Here is an 18,802-nt window from a genome sequence, read left to right as displayed (position 1 = left end):
GGTGAGAGGACCAAGAGGACAAGGTCTAGGGATCTGCTCGTGGCTGTGCAGAGGCAGGCCATTGTGACCCTGAGGAGAGCAGTCTTGGTGACTTGTGGAGCACAAGTGGGATGGGCTCAAGAGAGACTGAGTTGGCAGAATGTCTTTGATGCCCTCAGGAATTTTTATACGGTGTATTACAAAGTAGTAGAATCTGGAGTCTGGACACATTTGCCGAGTGATGATTAAAGGATATAATGTGTGGTGGTGCCTTGCCTGGCGTTTGAAGGTATTCAGAAGGCACACTACTGCTGCTGTTGTTGCTGTTTTTTTGTTCGTTTGTTTGTTCAGGTGTATGACAGGCACTTTTATGAGGGTAGAGAGGGCAGGGACCCCATCTTCAGTACCTACCAGAGCTGCTTGTGAGTGAATGAATAAATCAGTTTCATAAATACTAGCAACAGTTATGTGAAGCTGGCCTTGTGTTTTTATTTTGGAGGTGGTGAAACTAGGGCTTTCAGGGAATGTGTTGTCAAACAGAAACAAGAACCACTTTGCTTCCTGACTCAAACTAAAGACTGTTGTATTCCATGCTATAGCCTCAAAGGGATGGATCATGATTTAATTTAGAACCAAGCAGATGAAAACTGTCTTTCATTTAGCTTTGGGTTTAGCTTGGGGCATCCGACTCCATAGCCTACCATTATTTCTAGCCTCTCTGTTCCTTATGTCTTTCTCAGTAACGAGCAGAATAAGGGTACCCCAAAGATGCCTACATCCTAATCCCTGGTATCTGTGACTATGTCCCATGACATGGCAAGAGGGAATTAAGGTTGCTAATGAGCTGATTTTAAGAGAGAGATTATCCTGCATTATCTGGGCTGGTCTCGCATAATCATAAATGTCTTTATAAAGGGAAGACAGAGTTAGGAGAGGACGTCATTGATGTGGCGTGGAGTAGACTCAACTTGCCTTTGGAGATAGAGGAAGGGCCCATATACCCAAGGGATGCAGGTGTCCTTCAGGAGCTGGAGAAAGGCAAGCAAAGGGATTCTCCTGTAGAGCTGCTGGCGGAATCCAGTGCTGCTGACGTCCTGCTTGAGCCCAGTAGGATCCGTGTGGAACTCCTAACCTACAGAACTGTAAGATAGCGAATTGGGGTAGTTTCAAGCTACTAAGTCCCTACTCATTTTTACGGCAGCAGTAAGACAAAGATAGGGTAAATAATTTGATTGGATGACCTTGTCCCCTTAGTTTTTCATTAGGCTTTCATTTTCAGAGTTTGGGGAGTTAAGCATATCCAGCAAAAGGAAACACAATAAATAGTTGTAGTGAAACTGCTACTACTGGGAGCAACTATGTTTATGAGAATGTGCGTCTTTTGTGATGATTGTCAGGAATGTTGTTTAAATGATCATCTCACTTGACAGTTAGGGCCTGATTGTACATTGTCAAGGCTTTAAGGGTTTCCTTTCTTACAGGGTCAAGAAATGCTGTAGCAAATCTGAGTAGCATGGAGCTTTCTTTCATCCATGAGCTGTTTCGGGTTCATTGCAGCCATTTTTAAATATGGAGATTCACAGGCATCCATATCATCACTGTTCTTTACCATAGGAGTTTTCTGCCTGAAGACCTCTGGGTCAAATAAGTCTCTCAGAATAATATCAGAGCAGGGTGGGGACACCTCTGATAAAGCTTAAGGTTTTAGTTTGTCATCATCATTTCTGTCACCAGTGACTGGGAAGTTTGGAGGTATTTGGCCCATGATGGCTACTTCTAGTCTTTATAAGTGTCCGGGGGGCCCTGCCGTCCTAAGCAGGAGATGACACATTTCCTTTTACTTTCCTTGTAACAAGATTCACACTTAGATATGTTTGAAGATATTTTACTAATGGTAATATCAAAAGCAACATTTTCATTTTTTGTAATTTGAAACAAAGAGGCAGTGAGATTAGAAATGTTACCATTTGTTCAAGTTTATGTTCTGGTAAGGTAATGGAAGGGAGGATGTGAGCTCTGCAGTTTAAACTTGGGGCGAGCACACAGATCATAGTAATAGATTTAGTTTCTGACATTCACTGGATGTTACCAGATACTGTGCTTTGTGCCTTATATGCATTTGTTACCCTGAATTCTTACAGAAATCCTCTGTGGTGTGTACCAAGGTGTTAAGTGACTTGTCCAGTGTAGGTGGGCTACATAGGGTCAAGTGGCATAAGAAAAGTTTAATTTTGTAACTGGCTACTTGATTATGAATTCCAGCGGGATTTTGGATAATTCTCGTTTTCTTCTTTTTTTAAGGACATTCGTGAATTTTAGCTAGATAGTTGCTCATCCTTATTTCTCATGTCTCTTAACAGCAGCGCCTGGATTTTTTTCTGTTATTTGATTAATTCCTCGATTAAATACATTTCAGTGTGGCAATTTGTGAAATGATTATTCTGAGCTTTTGTGACTTGCTGTTTAGGCAAACCCCCAGGGTGCCCCGCTCTGGGAGGAGTCACCTGTGCTTGGTAGGGGAGGGTGGGAGATGCAGGAGTGAGGCTGGGCGGGGCAGCTGCTGCCCGTTTCTGCAGTGAATGGGGGTTCGTTTCAGTTTCTCACTTGAGGAGATTAATTTTTGGAATCCCTCTTTCCTGTAATTTGTATGGTGTCCTCAGGGCTGCTTTGAGGAACGAGGACCAGCAGCCCAAGTGAGCTCTCTGTCGTGGCAGAAGCTGTGTTTTGTTCTTTCCATAGTTAATATCGCTTCTGATACAACCATACCAACAACAATCTATTTATCCTGTTTTCTCTTTTCTTGTCTTTGCCTTGGCTAGAACATCTAAGTTGGTTTTGAAGACAGCAGAAGTGATAGTTGGCACCTGTGGGTTGTTTCCTGCTGGTGGGAATGCTTCTCTTACTTCATTGTTAGGTATTATTGTTGGCTTCTAATTTTAAACCCATCCTTTTCAGCTCTTCATTCTTGGCTCTGTGGGAGAGAAATCTTTTTATTTACTGAGAGGTTTTTTTTTTTTTTTTTTTTTTTAAATCAGAAACTGGTTTTTCTTTGACCTATCATTTGGTGAAGTCAGATTTCTTAATATTCGGTCCTTGTATTTTTACAATATTTGATCTTAAATGCTTTCTATTGCTATATACTGGGTTTGGTTTATGATGTTTATAGTTTTTACATTTAAATTTCTATATAAGATGTCTGCATGTATATATTTTTCTCTTTGGTGTACTTTTTGGGAGTTGGGATGTCAAAGTTGTGCCGTGTTTTCCAAATGAATTGGGAAGTCATTATGTTGCCTTGTTATGAGACAGTTCAAATAACTAAGAATTTTGTATTCTTTGAAGGTTTTTAATAGAACTTGCCACTAAAACAGTCTGGACTAGTTAGTACCTTTCTGCGGGAGATAGTCTTTTGATGACTTTTATGTCGTGTTTATTTTATTCTATTTGTCTTTCAAAAAGTACTAACACTTGGACTTATTAATCATTTCATTTTCTGGTTTATTAAGTCATTGTTTACTTTCACATTTACTGGTTTTTCTTGGTCTTCTGCTGGGCCTACCTTCCTGCTGTTAGGGTTCCCTTGGTCCTCCAGCCCTCAAGGCTGGGACCGCCAGACCACGGTTAGTATATTGTCCAGCTGGTAGTGTTATCGGCCTCCTAGTGGAGATTTTTCCATGTTCTTGGTGTTTGGAAAAGAATTTCAGGATGCACCATGTAAGTCAATCGAGCAAAAGCTTTACTGAAAGTGAGAGCGTACTCTCATGAAAGAGAGCAGTGTAGGGCTTGTGCTCAGAGGAAGCAGACTTGGACCTTTTGTCTTCTTACTAATTGAGGAGAGGAATTGAAGGCCAAGGGGTTGGTTTTTACTAAAAATTGGGGCAGTAATTCCTAGAATTGGGTTCCCTCCCATTTTCATACTTAATATGGTTATTTTGGAACTGTCATGATGAGTTCAAGGGTGAGAAACTTTAAAACCACAATGTAAATGATATTGTCATTAGCCAAAGTTCTTGTTAGGTGGCAGAGATAGCTGACAAACCCTTTGAAGCTGGTTCTTGCCTGTGATTGTCAGCCTTTCTAGTTAGCTTCTGCATAAAAGTTTAACACCTATACTTGACCTTTAAGCCCTTGTGTCCATTTCAGCCCTGTCTTCTGATTTCCTGTTCTAATAGTAGGGGTTTAGAATCTCTGCCTGTGGAAGAAAGATGATCACCAGGGATAAATTACACAGGGTGCAGAGATACAGTGGGGTGTGGCTACAGGCATAGTTGCCCTCTTCTGGAAAACAGTCCCTCAGGGGTAGCGCAGGTGTCTGCCCAGTAGAATTAGGGTAGGCTTTAAGGCATGGACACAGGGCATTGGTGGAAGAGCTAGACAGCATCTGCCTTTTGTTTGGGTGGCTCGTGTTTTCTTGGAACAAATAGGGGTGTGTCAGTTTCTTCTTGATTTTGGTAATTATTTTAATTTTTATTGTTATTGTGTTTATCTGTTTCTTTGTGGAAGCTATTGAGAAGCTGTAAGAGGCTTGGTGCGGGTGGCTGGCAAGGTGCCTCTTTGCACTTGGAATGTGCAATTGGAAATGCTTGCTAAGTATTTAATATCTCAAACAAAATAATTTCAGGAACGTCCACATTTTCCTTTTTAATATAATAGCATACAAATTAGAAACAAATGTAAGTTTTTCTGAAAATTGAGTTTGCAGGACCTCTATTTGATACAGCACTAGTTGCTGCTAGAACTTCAGTGGCATCAATTTATCCGTAATTCTCATTCGCACTGTTTCAAAGTTGCCGCTCCCTTTCCTCGGTGTGGTGCCTTTACCTCCTTGTGCCCACTCTCCCCACCCCCTTCCCCTGTGTCTGTGAAATAACACATAGTTCAGATGATCTCCATGTGTCCTTTTGGTTGAAATCCTCCGGTTGGGGTTTTGCTTTGTTGAAATATAAATGAGAGTGTCTCACAAGAGCTGCTTACCAAACCTGGTCTGCTGTCACCGCGCGCGCTTGTTTTCACTGGTCTTTATTAGGTACCCACAGCTCTGTTAGGTGAAGCTCAGAACAATGAAAAGGCATAAACCCTGCTTCTGAGGATCTTGTGATCACCCAGGGATATTGGGAAGAAAGGAAAGAGGGTTATGTTGGCTTTAGTGGCGGAAATTGTCCATCTGAATGGCGTAGCCTGAAGATTGGTGAGGTTATTCCATATGGCTAGAAGGAAATGAAAAGCTTATTTGCTTTTCTTAGTTTTTTTCTTCCTCTATATATTCTTATCGCTTTCCCAATATAAAATAAATGATGGGAGTTGATCCTGTTTATGGTATGTGGCTTAGGGCATGGGAACCTTCACCTTATTTTTTCCTTCTTGAATTGAACATGAAATTCTAATACTACAGGGCACAGGAGAGACCAAGGTTTATGAAGACTGCATATCTTGTGAATCTTAAGTAGAACTCCTCAATTATTAGAGGCTCAACTTTTACTCACTTTTCTGTTGGAGTGTAACGGTCAGGAAAGCAGCTTTGAGAGATAAGAATCTCAGTTGAGTAGATATAAAGTTTTGAAGAGGATGTTGAACAACAGCTTTGAAAATAGCATTTATTTTTATAATAAATATGATACATGTTTGTTTTAGAAAATACTGGCACTAGCTCTCAACTGTGATTTTTATTTGCCATCTTCTTTAAAGGTCTCAGCAACTCTGCGATCTGGGTCCTGTTATCGCCCCCATTTTACAGATGTCTTTATGAAACCGAAGCTTAGGGAGGCTGTTGCTTTGGTGTTTCTTCTTCTAATCGTTCCCTTCACATGTGCGTACACACTTCTTAAAAGGTTTATCTACCAAGCGGCTTTTGTGTCCTAGTTTTTTACCTAACAAGATATTGTGAGAATTTCCCTCTGTTTTTAAGTTGTCATTGAAAACAAATTTTAATGTCTGTTAATACTGTATTTTGTCTTGTGAAGTTTCTTTAATGCAGGGTTTCTCAGCCTTGAACTGTTCGCCTTTGATGTTCTGGGGGAGTGGCCTTGTGCATTTTAGGTTCTCCAGCATCACCCTTGGCCTCCACTTGCTAGATGCGAGTAGCTCTGTTCTTCCGCTCGCTGTAAAAAAAATAAACTCTAGACATGGCCAAATGAATATCCCTGGAGAACACAGTCACCTCTCATTGAGAAGCATTTGTTTAACCCTGTGTATTTTATGCTTTTAAAAATAATATATGGATGTGAGTTGATTCATGGTAAATTTTCTACTTGAAGAAGTAGGCCTATGCCTTCTGGATTACATTTCTTAGTTCCTAATTTCAGCTGCCTTTTTATTAATATATTTTTTCCTTAATAGCAGTATTGCATGAAAGTTGAAAATTTAACATATTTGCATTCATACAATGTTCAGCAGTTGATGGAAAGGCATCCTGGGAGCTTTGACCATAGTTGTTTTGTTGTGGATGAATTCCATTATCTTCATGTCACTTTCATAAAGTTTGGTCATTGATGCAGCTGTAATACCTTGTGTTATTAATGGAAATGAGAAGTTACTCATTCAGCTTGTTTTATATAGTTTTCTTGATATGTTTTGACACTTTAAAGGATCTATAAAGCCATCTTTCATAGAAGATAGTCATCTTTGTACAAGTAAAATGATCTTTCTGTAATAAAACTATAGCTTATAATAATTAATAGTCACAGTTGCCCTTTTAAAGAAGTAGCATTCATCTGGGGGCATGGAGTGGGATGTAACAGCTAATTAAAGACGTTAGTCCTCAATTAACTTGAACTTTACCTCCAGGGTCTTTTTTCTGTATTTTTTTCCTCACAATGTATCACTCCTACCTTTTCAGGAAAAGTTCAAGGTCATTGTGAAATATTTGGAAATGTCCTATATTCATGTATATTTATGATACATTATAGTTTCAAATAAATATGTATGCCAAATTACATGTAGTTCTTCAATATCCGTTTTGCTTTTTTTGATAGTACCCCGTGATGAGATCTGTTCCTTAAAATATTGTTAGTTGTGTTTTTGAGTTGTAAATTACATGTTTTGGTTGACATACTATTAATTTTAGTTATTCTTTTTTTTAATATTTATTTATTTTTGAGACAGAGTCTCAGTTGCTCTGGTGCCATGGTGTCATAGCTCACAGTAACCTCAAACTCTTGGCTTTAAGCAGTTCTCTTGCCTAAACCTACCAAGTAGCTAGGACTACAGGTGCCCGCCACAACACCCAGCTATTTTCTTTTGGAAATGGGGGTCTCATTTCTAGCTCAAGCTATCCACCCGCCTCGGCCTCCCAGAGTGCCAGGATTACAGGCATGAGCCACCCCGCCTGCCCTTTAGTTATGCTTTTAAACATACATATATATTGTAGTTAGCACCATCGATGTGTTGTTTTTCTATTCTCTATCTTCTCTAATAAATAGTAAGTGAAAAGAAATATGTCATGGGGCTTCTAAACTGAATTATTTTTGAAGATAATTTTTTTTAAATACAAATTTTCTAAAATTCAGATGTTCCATTATTGGATTTTGAAAGCTTTTTTAATACATTAAGCTTACAAGGTTGGCTACCGATTTTGAATATTTCAAGGCAATTAGCGTTCTAGGGAGAATGCTCTAGAGCAAGAAAGCCTTTATTTTATGCCCTCATACCCCTGGTTGATTATTGATTTGCTTTTTAATAATAGTTTTGTTTTGTTTTGTTTTTTTACTGTGGAGGTTCAAGTTGCATAAAAGCCTTTTTTTTTCTTTTTAAGAGTGAGAAGATCTTTTGAGGATGTTAGTGTTTCCCTATTGTATCCAGCTTTAAAACATTGGATATTTATTAAAAGGATTTGCCCCAAGTCAGGTGTAGTTGATGACATGAAACCAAGTGAACTATTTATCTTATTGAAATTTCTGGAGGTTCAGCTGAAGTCTTTCTCATAGGTGAAGCCAGATAGGACAAAGTCCATCTCCACAGAGTGAGATTCTGAAAGCCTAGGAGTGCTCAACTGGTGGTATTTTCCACCCACTTAATTTGGGCTTTAAGACATTTCTCACCTCTTCATTATATCTAGTGTCATTGTGTTATGTGAAAACAAAATGAAACTATACTAATAAAGAAATGGTTTCCAGAAATAAAATTTTAAGTTCTGCATAAACAGTTACAATAGAAAATGTAATAATCTTTCTGTTAACCCTTGGAAATCACGTAACCCACATTTTAAAAGTACAATGCAAGGCTTCTTCTATACTAACAGTGGTATAGAAGATGTACTAACATGTATGTGGAAGATTTGTAAAATGAAAACAGAATGAAAAATGTTGAATCCTTTGAATTTAAACATGCACACACACACGCGCAAGAAATTCCTTATACATCGATTTCAAATGATCAGGTAAAAAGAAGAGCACGGTATTCTTACTGGTGTCCAAGTCTAAGGCAGGTTAACAGGATTTACCCTACGGTAACAAAGTAATAACAGTAACAAGTTACTAAATGGTTTTTCAGACAGAAATCTTTAATTGCTTTAATTTGTTATCCCCCAAAGTAATGTTTTCCTCTTCCAAATTCAAAACTCAGTAAGAATGATCGTGATATGACATTTATTTCCACATAGTGTTTAGAATTCTGTAGGATGCTTTAAAGAACTTGTCTTTAATTAAAAGTGCTATTCACTTAGTAAAAATCCATGTTAGTTGAGGAATTGATTCTTTTTTAAAGGAAAGCTGCACATTTTTCTTGTGTGGGTAAATGTCACTCTGTTCATATCTTCGCTTAGCTGCAAGTCAGGACTTGTACTGTTCCACTAGGTTGTCATAGAAACGCAGTTAACTGTCATCTCAACTCAGGCTGTTGATGGTTTTATTTGTAGGTTTGTAGGATTATTAAAATTTAACAAAAATTATTGATTTACTTTTTATTAATACTGGGTTGTTTACCATGGAAGCCCAAACTGCATGCAAGCCTTTTTTTCCCATTTAAGTCTTTTTTTAATTGAAGTGAAACTCTATATTAAGTGTACTTGTTTTTTTTTTTAAATGTTTTTTATTTAAAATATGATATAGAGTCTGCAGCACAAAATAACCTCCACAAATTGTATTTTTGAATCACTTTCTATTTTCTTTGTTTACAGCAAGGAGGAGAAATCCTTAAAAATTCACCTTTAGCCTGCTTTTAACTTAACATAAAAGATAGCTGTCAGAAGGGCGTGAAATGGTACATCAAATGCCTAATATTGGAGTTTTCATTTTATTTATGCTTTCTGAAACCTAGCACGGATGCTTCAGTGAACTGTGTTGTGAAAGTATTTATTTTTGTATATTTATGTGGGAGAAATTATTTAGCTTTCACTTATAAATAAGACAGGAGAACCTTATTTACAGTAACTTTATCTAATGGTCCGTGGATGAGTGCTTTTATGCAAAATAGCGAAGAGGCTAGAATTAACTTTTCACATTGGCTGCACATTTGATGTCCAGACTTGAGCAACATGTGGCATCTTATTATAAAGACAAACACCCAAGATTCAATTTATATTTAACACATTTACTTCAGAATGCACACATCATCTGGGCCACATTTAATGTTAACTTTGTAATGATTTCTGTTTCTTGCTTGTAGACACATAAGTAGAAATGTTTATTTGTTCCTTTTTTGTAATTTTATTTTTTTACGTTTTTTTAGACTTTGGTTGTTTAGCTGTTTCATATTTTGTATTAAAAACAGGTCGTCTTGGGGGGTATAATAGCTCGTTAGTTTATGTTAGTTTTCATTAGCTACCTTTTTGTGGAAATGTATAGTCATACTTTGGATAGCCATACTTTGTTATACTCTCCTTTTGTTGCTATTAGTTCTTGAAGTTATTCTCAGGATATTATTAATTTTAATAGGTACACTATCTTCGTTTTTAATACTGTTACTAAATAAGCATCTAATAGCTTCTGTATATTAGGGGGATTAAATTTGAGGTAACTTATCAGTAGACATGAAATACTGTTTTGTTTTTTTTTAAAACTAGGTTTATTGTTCTCAAAGTTCTAGCCCTCTTGTAGCTAGCCAACATGATGGCCCCCAGTGACACTTACCTCCTATTATTTATGCGTTTGTGTTCATCCCTCCCACACTCACACATGGTGGACCGGTATGACCAACAGAATGTCATAAGTGACAGCGTGCACCCTCTGAGAGCAGGTCATACAACACAGGGGGCTTCTACTTTGTGCTCTTGTGGATCATTCACCCTGGGAGGAGCTGTCTGCCATGTTGTGAGGATACTTGAGCAGCCCTAATGGAGAGGTCCATAGGCAGGGACTTGCCAGCCTTTTGACTGAGCCAACTTGGAAGCAGATACTCTAATCCCAGTCAAACCTCCTGATGATTGCAGCTCCAGCTGACATCTTGTCTGCAACCCCGTGAGAGATTAATGAACTACTAAATTGAAGCTCTAAAATAATACATATTTATTGTTATTTTAAATTGGGACGTTTTGGTACCTGAGTGGGGTGGTGTGTGCCTGTAGTCCCAGCAACTCAGAGAGACTGAACCAGGAGTATTATTTGTGTCCAACTTGGGCAAGGTAGGGAGACTTCTATCTGTAAAAAATAATAAAAATAAAAGCTATAAGTTTTGGCATAATTTGTTTTATAGTAATAAATCACTAAAACACATTTTAAAATAGTTCCTAATGATGACACAGTTTATTGTTAGTTTTAGGCAGAGAAGAGGCTTCTGTTGTGATTTGTTGAGTCATTTTCACAGGAGACTGGGTAGTGTGGCATACAGACACTGTCTTTAGTGCATTCGTAACTGAATTTGAATTTTAGCTTCGCTTAGGCATTGTGCTTGAGGAAATTACTTAAAATTTCTCATCATTGGTTTTTACTGCAAGTCTACAAAACGGGATAATTATACTTAATTTCTATAGTATTTTTCTCCCCCTCAGGATAAAATGAGATATCTGATAGTCTTTAGTGTGGTGCCGTTATAATGTGTCATTTCCATGTACCCACAGATTAGCCCCTTTGCATGTGAAGATGCCCCCAGAGGTGAAGGCTTCTGTCCACACTTGAATTTGCCGTCTCTGCATCTCTGCCTCCTGTGTCCTTCCTTGGGCAGAGCACTTGTTACTCTACGAGTCCATTTTCTATTGCATACGTTTCCTAATTTTCTTTTTCTTTTCTTTTGTTTTTCTTTAGCTGTGATTTGCCTTAGATGTGATTTTCTTCATTTTTATCTGGCTTGGGATTGTAGAGCTGCTTGAATTGGTGGTTTGATGTCTTACCCGTCTTAGAAAAGCTGTTACCTGAGTGTTGCTTCTATTTCTTCCCGTCTTTCCTTCCCCTTCTGAAACTGTATTTAAAAGTATGTTAGACCTTTTTACTTTGCTCTGCATGTCTCATACATTTCTATATTTTTCAGACATTTTTCTTTTTCTTTTCTGACCTTCCCTCTGGATATTTTTTAACCTGGTTGTTACTTCACTAATCTTATTTTCTCCTTTGCCAATCTGTTGACCATCTATTGACCTCTTAATTTCAGTTATGCTTTTCAGCATAAAAGTTTTCATTTGATTCTTTTTTACAGATTATAAGTCTATGTTGAAATTTTTTATTCATCTAGATTTTTGGGTCATTTGGTTCTCTGTCATGGCATACCTAGTAGATTCGTGCTGAATCCTGTATTGTAAATGAACAATTGTAGGAGCCCCAGTAACTTAACTTTCTCCAAAGGAAGTCATCCTCTTCTCACTACACAGACATGTTGGGGTTGCATACCTTATTCAGGCGGGAATTGAACTGAGTTGCGACTTTGTTGAAGTTTGGCAGGTTGTCGTGTCCTCTACGGATCAGGGGTTCCACTTAAGTCTCTAGTGTGCACCAGCACACAATTTCCTGATGGCGCCTAAGCTCTAATTCTTACCTTCTCAGCACAAGGCAGCTGGTTTGCATTTTTGAGGCTTTCTGTTTATTTTTTTTAGCATCAGAGCCTGTGTAACTTTAGAAACTGACAATTTGTCTTAACAGGAAAAAGTGAGCAGGTAACATGTTTACTTCTCTGCCACTCTCTTCCACAAGGATGTTGTCCCCACAAGTCTCCAACCGTGTCACTCCATCCCCTTATGTGTCACATGGTTTTCTGCTTTCCCTGTCCCTGGCAGTGACCATCTTCCTAGGGTTCTCAGCCTCTTGTCCTACATCCAGAATCAGTAAATGCCTCCAGGAAGAAGGTGGCTGACCTCTCTTCAGTTTCCCCACCACCCTCGCATCTTGACCCTTCTAGTTCAGGTTGCCACACCAGCACTTTGATGTCTTGGACGGATGTTGTATATTTCATTAAGCTTTACTAGTTATCTGGGTCAGCACTGATGTACCTCAAGCTACGTTAATATTGGCCGGAGTGTGAAGACTGTACAATTACCTATTTAATTTTAAACATTCAAGGGGGACACATGTTTTTGTTGCACGGATGCCCTCTATAATGCTGAAGTCAGGGTTTTTAATGTGCCTGCCAACAGGCCGGTGTTCACTGTACCCAGTAAGTCTATTTCTCATCCCCCTTTGCCCTCCTTTTCAGTTTCCAAAGTCCTGTACATCTTTTTGTGCCCATGTACACCCAGCGTTTAGCTCCCACTTATTAGAACATGAGGTGTTTGTTTTTTCATACTTGAAGATACTTTACTTAGGAGAATGGGCTCTATTTCCATCTAAGTGAATGGATGTTATTTTATTCCATTTTATGACTGAGTAATACTCCATGGTGTGTGTGTATGTGTGTTCACATATTCTTTATCCACTTGTGTTGATGGGTACGTGGGTTGATCCCATATCTTTCCAATTGTAATTGTGTTGTGATAAACATTCGAATGCAAATGTCTTTTCAATAGAACGATTTCTTTTCCTTGGATAGACAACCAGTAGTAGAATAGCTGGATCAATTAGTCTGTCTACTTTTACCTCTTTAGGAATCCCCCTTCTGTTCTCCATAGAGGTTGTAGAAATTTGCAGCCCCACTGATGGTGTTTCAGTACCTTCTTTGCATCCATGCTGGCGTCTGTTCTTTTGTTTTTTCTTTTTAGTGATGGCCATTCTGACTGGGGTAAAGTGGTATCTCATTGTGAATTTAATTTGGATTTCCCTAATGATTAGTGATGTTGAGCATTTTTTTTCGTATGTCTGTTGGCCGTTTTGACTATCTCCTCTTGAAAAATTTCTGTTCGTGTCTTCTGCCCACTTTTTGATGGAATTTTTTTCTTGCTATTTCGAGTTCTTTGTGAATTCTAGGAATTAGGTTTTTGTCATATATATATAGTTTGCAAATATTTTCTCCCATTCTGTAGATTGTCTATTTACTCTATTTCCTTTTTCTGTGAAGAAGGCTTTTAATTTAATTATATACTATTTCTTTCTTTTTATTATTGTATTTGCCTTTGGGATTTTAGTCATTCTTTGCCTAGACCTATGTCTAGAAGAGTTTTACTTATGTTTTGTTCTAGAATTTTTATAGTTTCCTGCTTTATATTTATGTGTTTAATCCATCTTGGATTAATTTTTGTGAATGGCAAGAAATAAGCATCCTATTTCATTTTTCTGCATGTGGCTGTCCAGTTTTCACAGCACCATTTATTGAGGCATCCTTTCCTCAGTGTATGTTTTTCTCTGCTTTGTCAAAGACCAGTTGGTCATAGCTATATGGTCCTGAATTGATCAATTCTAGGAGTCTTTTGATGCAGTCTTTAGGATATTCTTCATACAGGATCATATCATCAGCAAACAGTGATAGTTCGACCTCCCCTTCCCTGATACTGATGCCCCGTTTTTCCTTCCCTTGCCTGATTGTTTTGGCTAGGACTTCTAGTACTATCTTGAGTAGTAATGGTGACAGTGGGTACCTTGTCTTGTTCCAGTTCTTAGGGGAGTGCTTTCAACTTTTCCCAGTTCAATGTGATGTTGGCTATGGGTTTGTTAAATATGGCTTTTATAATTTTGAGGTATGTTCTTTCCATGTCTAGTTTTTTGAGGGTTTTAGCATCAAGGGATGCTAAATTTTGTCGAATGCTGCTTCTGCATCTCTTTAGATGATCACATGGTTTTTGCTTTTGCTTCAGTTTATGTGGTGAATCATGTTTATTGATTTGCGTATTTTGAACCATCCTTGTATCCCTGGGATGAAGCCCACTGATTGTGGTGAATTACCTTTCTGATGTGCGGCTGAATTAGATTTATTTGCTAGTATCTTGTTGAGAATTTTGCATCAATGTTCATAAGGGATGTTTGTCTGTAGTTTTCTTTGTTCTTTTACTTTCCTGACTTTGGTATCAAGATGGTACTGGTGGCATGCCTGTCCATAGGGTTGTGAGTCCTCTGGGGGGTGGATCTCTCTGAGTGTGGTGGCAGATGGGTGGCCCAGTGGAAGGGACATCTTATTCTGCTATTTGGCATGACAGGCTGCTGGGGCTGGGCAACTGGATAGCTGGAGCTCTGTTTCAAACCAGCACGTGCTGGGATTGCTACTCTGGGACTGGAGTGGCATTGACACTTGCTCCATTTGAATTCCCTGGTGAGAGGGGGAGGCGTGGCTCCTAGTCATGGGTATGGGACAACATCTGCTTTCCCTGCTTCTTCCCTGTCCCAAAAAGGATGGATGTGGAGGCAGCGGCTGCGAAGCTGAATCCTGTGTAGGCCAGATACTCCACAGGTCTGAAAGCTCAGAGTGGTGTCAGCTGTGCAACCTGAGAAATGAGGCCAGTGGGTCCCTGCTGAGCCTGCTCTCTGAGGGACTTTCACTAGACTATCTCCTGATCGGTACTGAGGCCTGTGGTGGTAGTGGTAAGGGCCCTCACACCTGGAGTCCGCATGTCTTTGTGGGGAGTGTGGGGCCCTGATGTTCTCTCCTTATCCCTTCTCCATGTATAGGCATCTCCCCCAGGTACCACCCTATCTCCGGGAGTGTTCCCCGTCCCCCTCTCCCTCACTCTTGACATCTCCGGTGGCCTCCCTGGTGATGTACAGTGCTCTCTCCAAGAGGCTCCGTCTGTAGGTGGCATCTGCTTGCAACTTGTGATCCTTTCCTTGAGAGCAGATGTGTGGGCTGCTTCTAGTCCATTATTTTCACCTTCCTTCTCCTGTCCGTTTGTTTTTGAAGGAAATGTCAATGACTGGATTATTTTTGTGGATTTCTATTTTGACCAGATTCATGCTATCAGAGTTTTTAATCTATGAACTTTTTTGTTTCTCATTACTTATTGATATAAAATAAATATTATTCTGAATTATTGTAATAATTTTTACAACTGTCCTTGATTTTTAATTTATGTTCATTATAGTCAATATTAATTACTAACCATATTCCATAACTATAAGGAATGAAAATATTATATGAATCTGTACCAAACAGTAAGGTAGAACATACGAAGTTAGTGGCGGTACTGGTCTGTGTACCCCTGTTTTCAGCTTCTGGGTTTATTTTGCCAGTGAAATTGCAGCACTTGGTACACCCACTTGGCAGAATGAAACACAAAGATCTGAACCATTAGCTATAGTTGTAGTATTGACAATCATTGAGGAAACCACTGCCGGTTCCCCTTTAAGAAGTGTTTAGAGTCTTTCAAAACAGACCTATGATATCTGTCCTTTTTCTCTGCTTTTTGTGCAGGAGGAGGAGAGTGAAGAGGAGCCCAAATTGAAGTATGAACGGCTTTCCAATGGGGTGACGGAGATCCTTCAGAAGGATGCGGCTAGCTGTATGACAGTCCACGACAAGGTAAGGGAGCATTTCCAGAAGATTCTTCTGTAAGTCATTCCTAGTGTAAGTTTGTTTGTGCTTTGCAGTCCTGATGCTTTGGGGTTGGATTTCTTATAGTGTTGGTGTTTCCCTGCATCGACTCCTTTGTTCCCTCACCAAAAAAAGACAAAACCACTACCCAAAACATTTGTATGTGTATACACACCCATTCACACACATCCAATACAAGAGTATAGTAAGTAGAATTTAGATAGTGATCCATGTGGAAACTCAATCACTGAATTTAAGTGACAAAAATTTGATTAGGAACATGGTAAGATTTTAGAAACTGTGAAGCTCAGTGCTCTTAAGAGGTAGAAGAGATTATATTGCAGGTGTTTGGAATCAGTAAAAATGCCTCAAATTATTACTTCTATATTATATGAATGAATGTTTAGATTCCACATCTGAGTGCTTGCAGTAAGAAAGCTCCCACCAACTTTCTGAGTCCAGGCCAAGTACTGAATAGCACCATTAGCCTATTACTGGAGCAGAACAGTCGTGTCACAGGCAGAATACTGGAGGCCAGGAGTTTTGGCCATCACTCTCTCCTGTCCTTCCTCAGTAGGGGAGCCCCTTACTCTGATCCATCTCCTGCCTTTATCCTTTGTTACCAGCTGAATTGAGCACCCACCCACCTGCCTTTTTACTCGAGACTTTGTCTCATTGTAAATAGATTCTTGTACTCAAAACCAGTAGTGCTTGTGTTCTCTCTTGTTTGTCAGAAACCCCCTCCTTTGAGGTCCCTGCTGCAACACCATGGACCCCACCCCTGTCCCTGCTTCCTCACTAAAGGCTGGTTTTGTAGTTCTTCAACCTAATTTGATTCCAGTGACTACCCCCTTCCCTATTTTGTGTCCCCACTGATAAGGCCATATGCTGGATGGTGTCAGCACTTGAAGCAGGAGGATCCGCACCTCCAGACCTCCATTGAGCCTTTAAGCTTTTGTGTTCATTTTCCCACAGACCTTGTTCCCTGAGTTAGTGGAGTCCTGATCTCCAGTCCATTTATTTTCTTTTTTTCTGTATCTATGAAATGATTAATTATTCTAACTCTTACTTTATCAGCATCTGAATCTTTTATGTCTCTGCTTCCCATTCTGCCCCCCGCCCCCAGCCAAACTCTCAACTCTAAACAGTGCTGTAATGCCCAGGGCAGCTGTGTGCTGGTCACATGCCTTACATGCCTACGCAAATCTGTCACGAACAACGCTGTTATTTACCTGTTCTTCTTCAGCTCCCCCTTCTTAGCCACCGTCCCTTCTTTCTCAGATGATAATGTCCTTTTTATTCAAGAACATCGAACCCATCAGGCATGATGGGCCCAGTTCTCAACCCCTTTCCTAACTCATCTGAATCCACGCCCACCTTTACCCACAGGACTTTCTTGTTCCCTTCACCTTGTTCCCTCCGGCTCTCCCAGAGTTAGATGCTGTATCATGGAATATGCCTGCAGTCGCTTCCAGGGACCCACTGATCCACTTGCTGTCTATGCAGATTTGCCTGTTGGGGATATTTGATATAACTGTAACCATGTATTTTTAAATCTGTGTCTGGCTTCTTTCCCTTAGTGTTTCTGCAGTTCATCTGGGGCATGGCATCGGCACTTGTGCCTTCTATAGTATTCCATTGTACACACACACTGCATTTGTCTTATCCATTCAGTTTATGGACATTCTGATCTTAAATTCTGGATCTCACCTTTTTTCTCAAAACCCATCAGGATACCATTCTTTTATTTTCTGGATCATGAGATGAGATTCCCTTCAGTTTTTTTCATATTCCTTTATATCCATTTTCCCTTACATGTTAGAGTTCCCAGGACTTGGGCCATCCATCTACATTTCTTCTTAATTTGTACTTTCTCTTGGTTTTATTTTTTATTATTTTCATTATTATTATTATTATTATTATTAAGGCAGAGTCTACCTCTGTTGCTGTGGGTAGAGTGCCTTGGTGTCATCACAGCTCACAGCAACCTCAAACTCTTGGGCTCAAGTGATCCTCTTGACTCAGCCTCCTGAGCAGCTGGGACTGCAGGCGCCTATCATGATGCCCAGCTTTTCTCTTGGTTTTAATCTCATGACTTCTGTGACCACCTACATACTGACTCTCACCTGCATGGCATATATATTTATCTAGGTGGCTACTAAACGTCTCTACCTTTGTTCTTTTATTCATAACAGTAGCAAAATTACAGTTATGAAGTAGCAAGGAAAATAATTTTGTGTTTGGGGGTCACCACAACATGAGGAACTGTATTAAAGGGTCGTGCACTAGAAAGGTGGAGATCCACTGATCTAAATCAAAGATGATTCCTCCCCTTCCACCCAGCCCCTCCCTACCTCGGTCCTGGTGATTTTCTTAGCATCCTTATTCTATCTTAGGTCTCCATTTTCTCCTGCTTGACTTGATAAATTCAGAGATCTCTTCTGCCTCTGATTTTCCCACTTTAAACCCAGCTGCCACCTGCTTGCCAGAATAATCTACTGAAAAATACAGATTTTAAAACTCTTATGTGATTTTTATCATCTACTAAAGTCTGGGCTCCTTAATATGGTATGTAAGGCCCACCAAGATCTTGCTCCCTATGTATAAGGGGACTTCAAAAAGTTCTTATAAAAATGGAAGTAAACATAAAATTTAAAAATATAAACTTTATTTCTCAAGGTTAAGATACTTTTGTTAAGTGACAATACCAGCCATTTACTATCTCTAAAGAACTGAGGATCCTAGGAGTTTAACCATGTCATTTTAGTTTTTTTACATTATTAACTGAAGAAAAATTGGTGTTCTTTTACAGATCTTTTTAAGATTGGGAAACAAAAAGGAGTCAGAAGTCACAAATCAGGACTATAGGGTGGATACCTAGTGATTTCCCATTGAAACTCTCTCAAAATTGTCCTTGTTTAGTGAGAGGAATTAGCAAGAGCATTGTTCTGGGGAAAGACACTCTGGTGAAGCTTTCCTGGGTGTTCTCTGCTAAAGCTTTGACTTATTTTCTCAAAACTCTCTCATAATAAGCAGACTTGATTGTTTTTTGACCCCTCAGAAAACCAACAAG

The 18,802-nt window shown here is 39.2% G+C and overlaps 1 protein-coding gene across 2 annotated transcripts in view; it reads left to right on the top strand.

The window, feature by feature from the left end:
* The window catches only part of VPS41 (VPS41, HOPS complex subunit), a 211,166-nt gene that overhangs the window by 19,412 nt on the left and 172,952 nt on the right, over window positions 1-18,802 (top strand). The window contains exons 1-2 of one of the 2 annotated variants that reach the window (XM_023517712.1): window positions 5,744-5,785; window positions 15,610-15,717. In XM_023517712.1, coding sequence (XP_023373480.1) covers window positions 15,700-15,717 — 18 coding nt within the window. In that variant the 5' untranslated portion in view covers window positions 5,744-5,785; window positions 15,610-15,699. Of the gene's footprint in view, window positions 1-5,743; window positions 5,786-15,609; window positions 15,718-18,802 lie in introns of those variants that run through there. The other variant, XM_012809959.2, reaches the window with a different exon arrangement.

The sequence above is a fragment of the Otolemur garnettii genome, unplaced genomic scaffold (assembly GCF_000181295.1).
Source record: "Otolemur garnettii isolate 467f Iridium unplaced genomic scaffold, OtoGar3 scaffold00119, whole genome shotgun sequence".
Lineage (NCBI taxonomy): Eukaryota > Metazoa > Chordata > Mammalia > Primates > Galagidae > Otolemur > Otolemur garnettii.
Note: the sequence above shows the minus strand (reverse complement) of the source record. Positions and strands in the feature narration are given on the sequence as shown.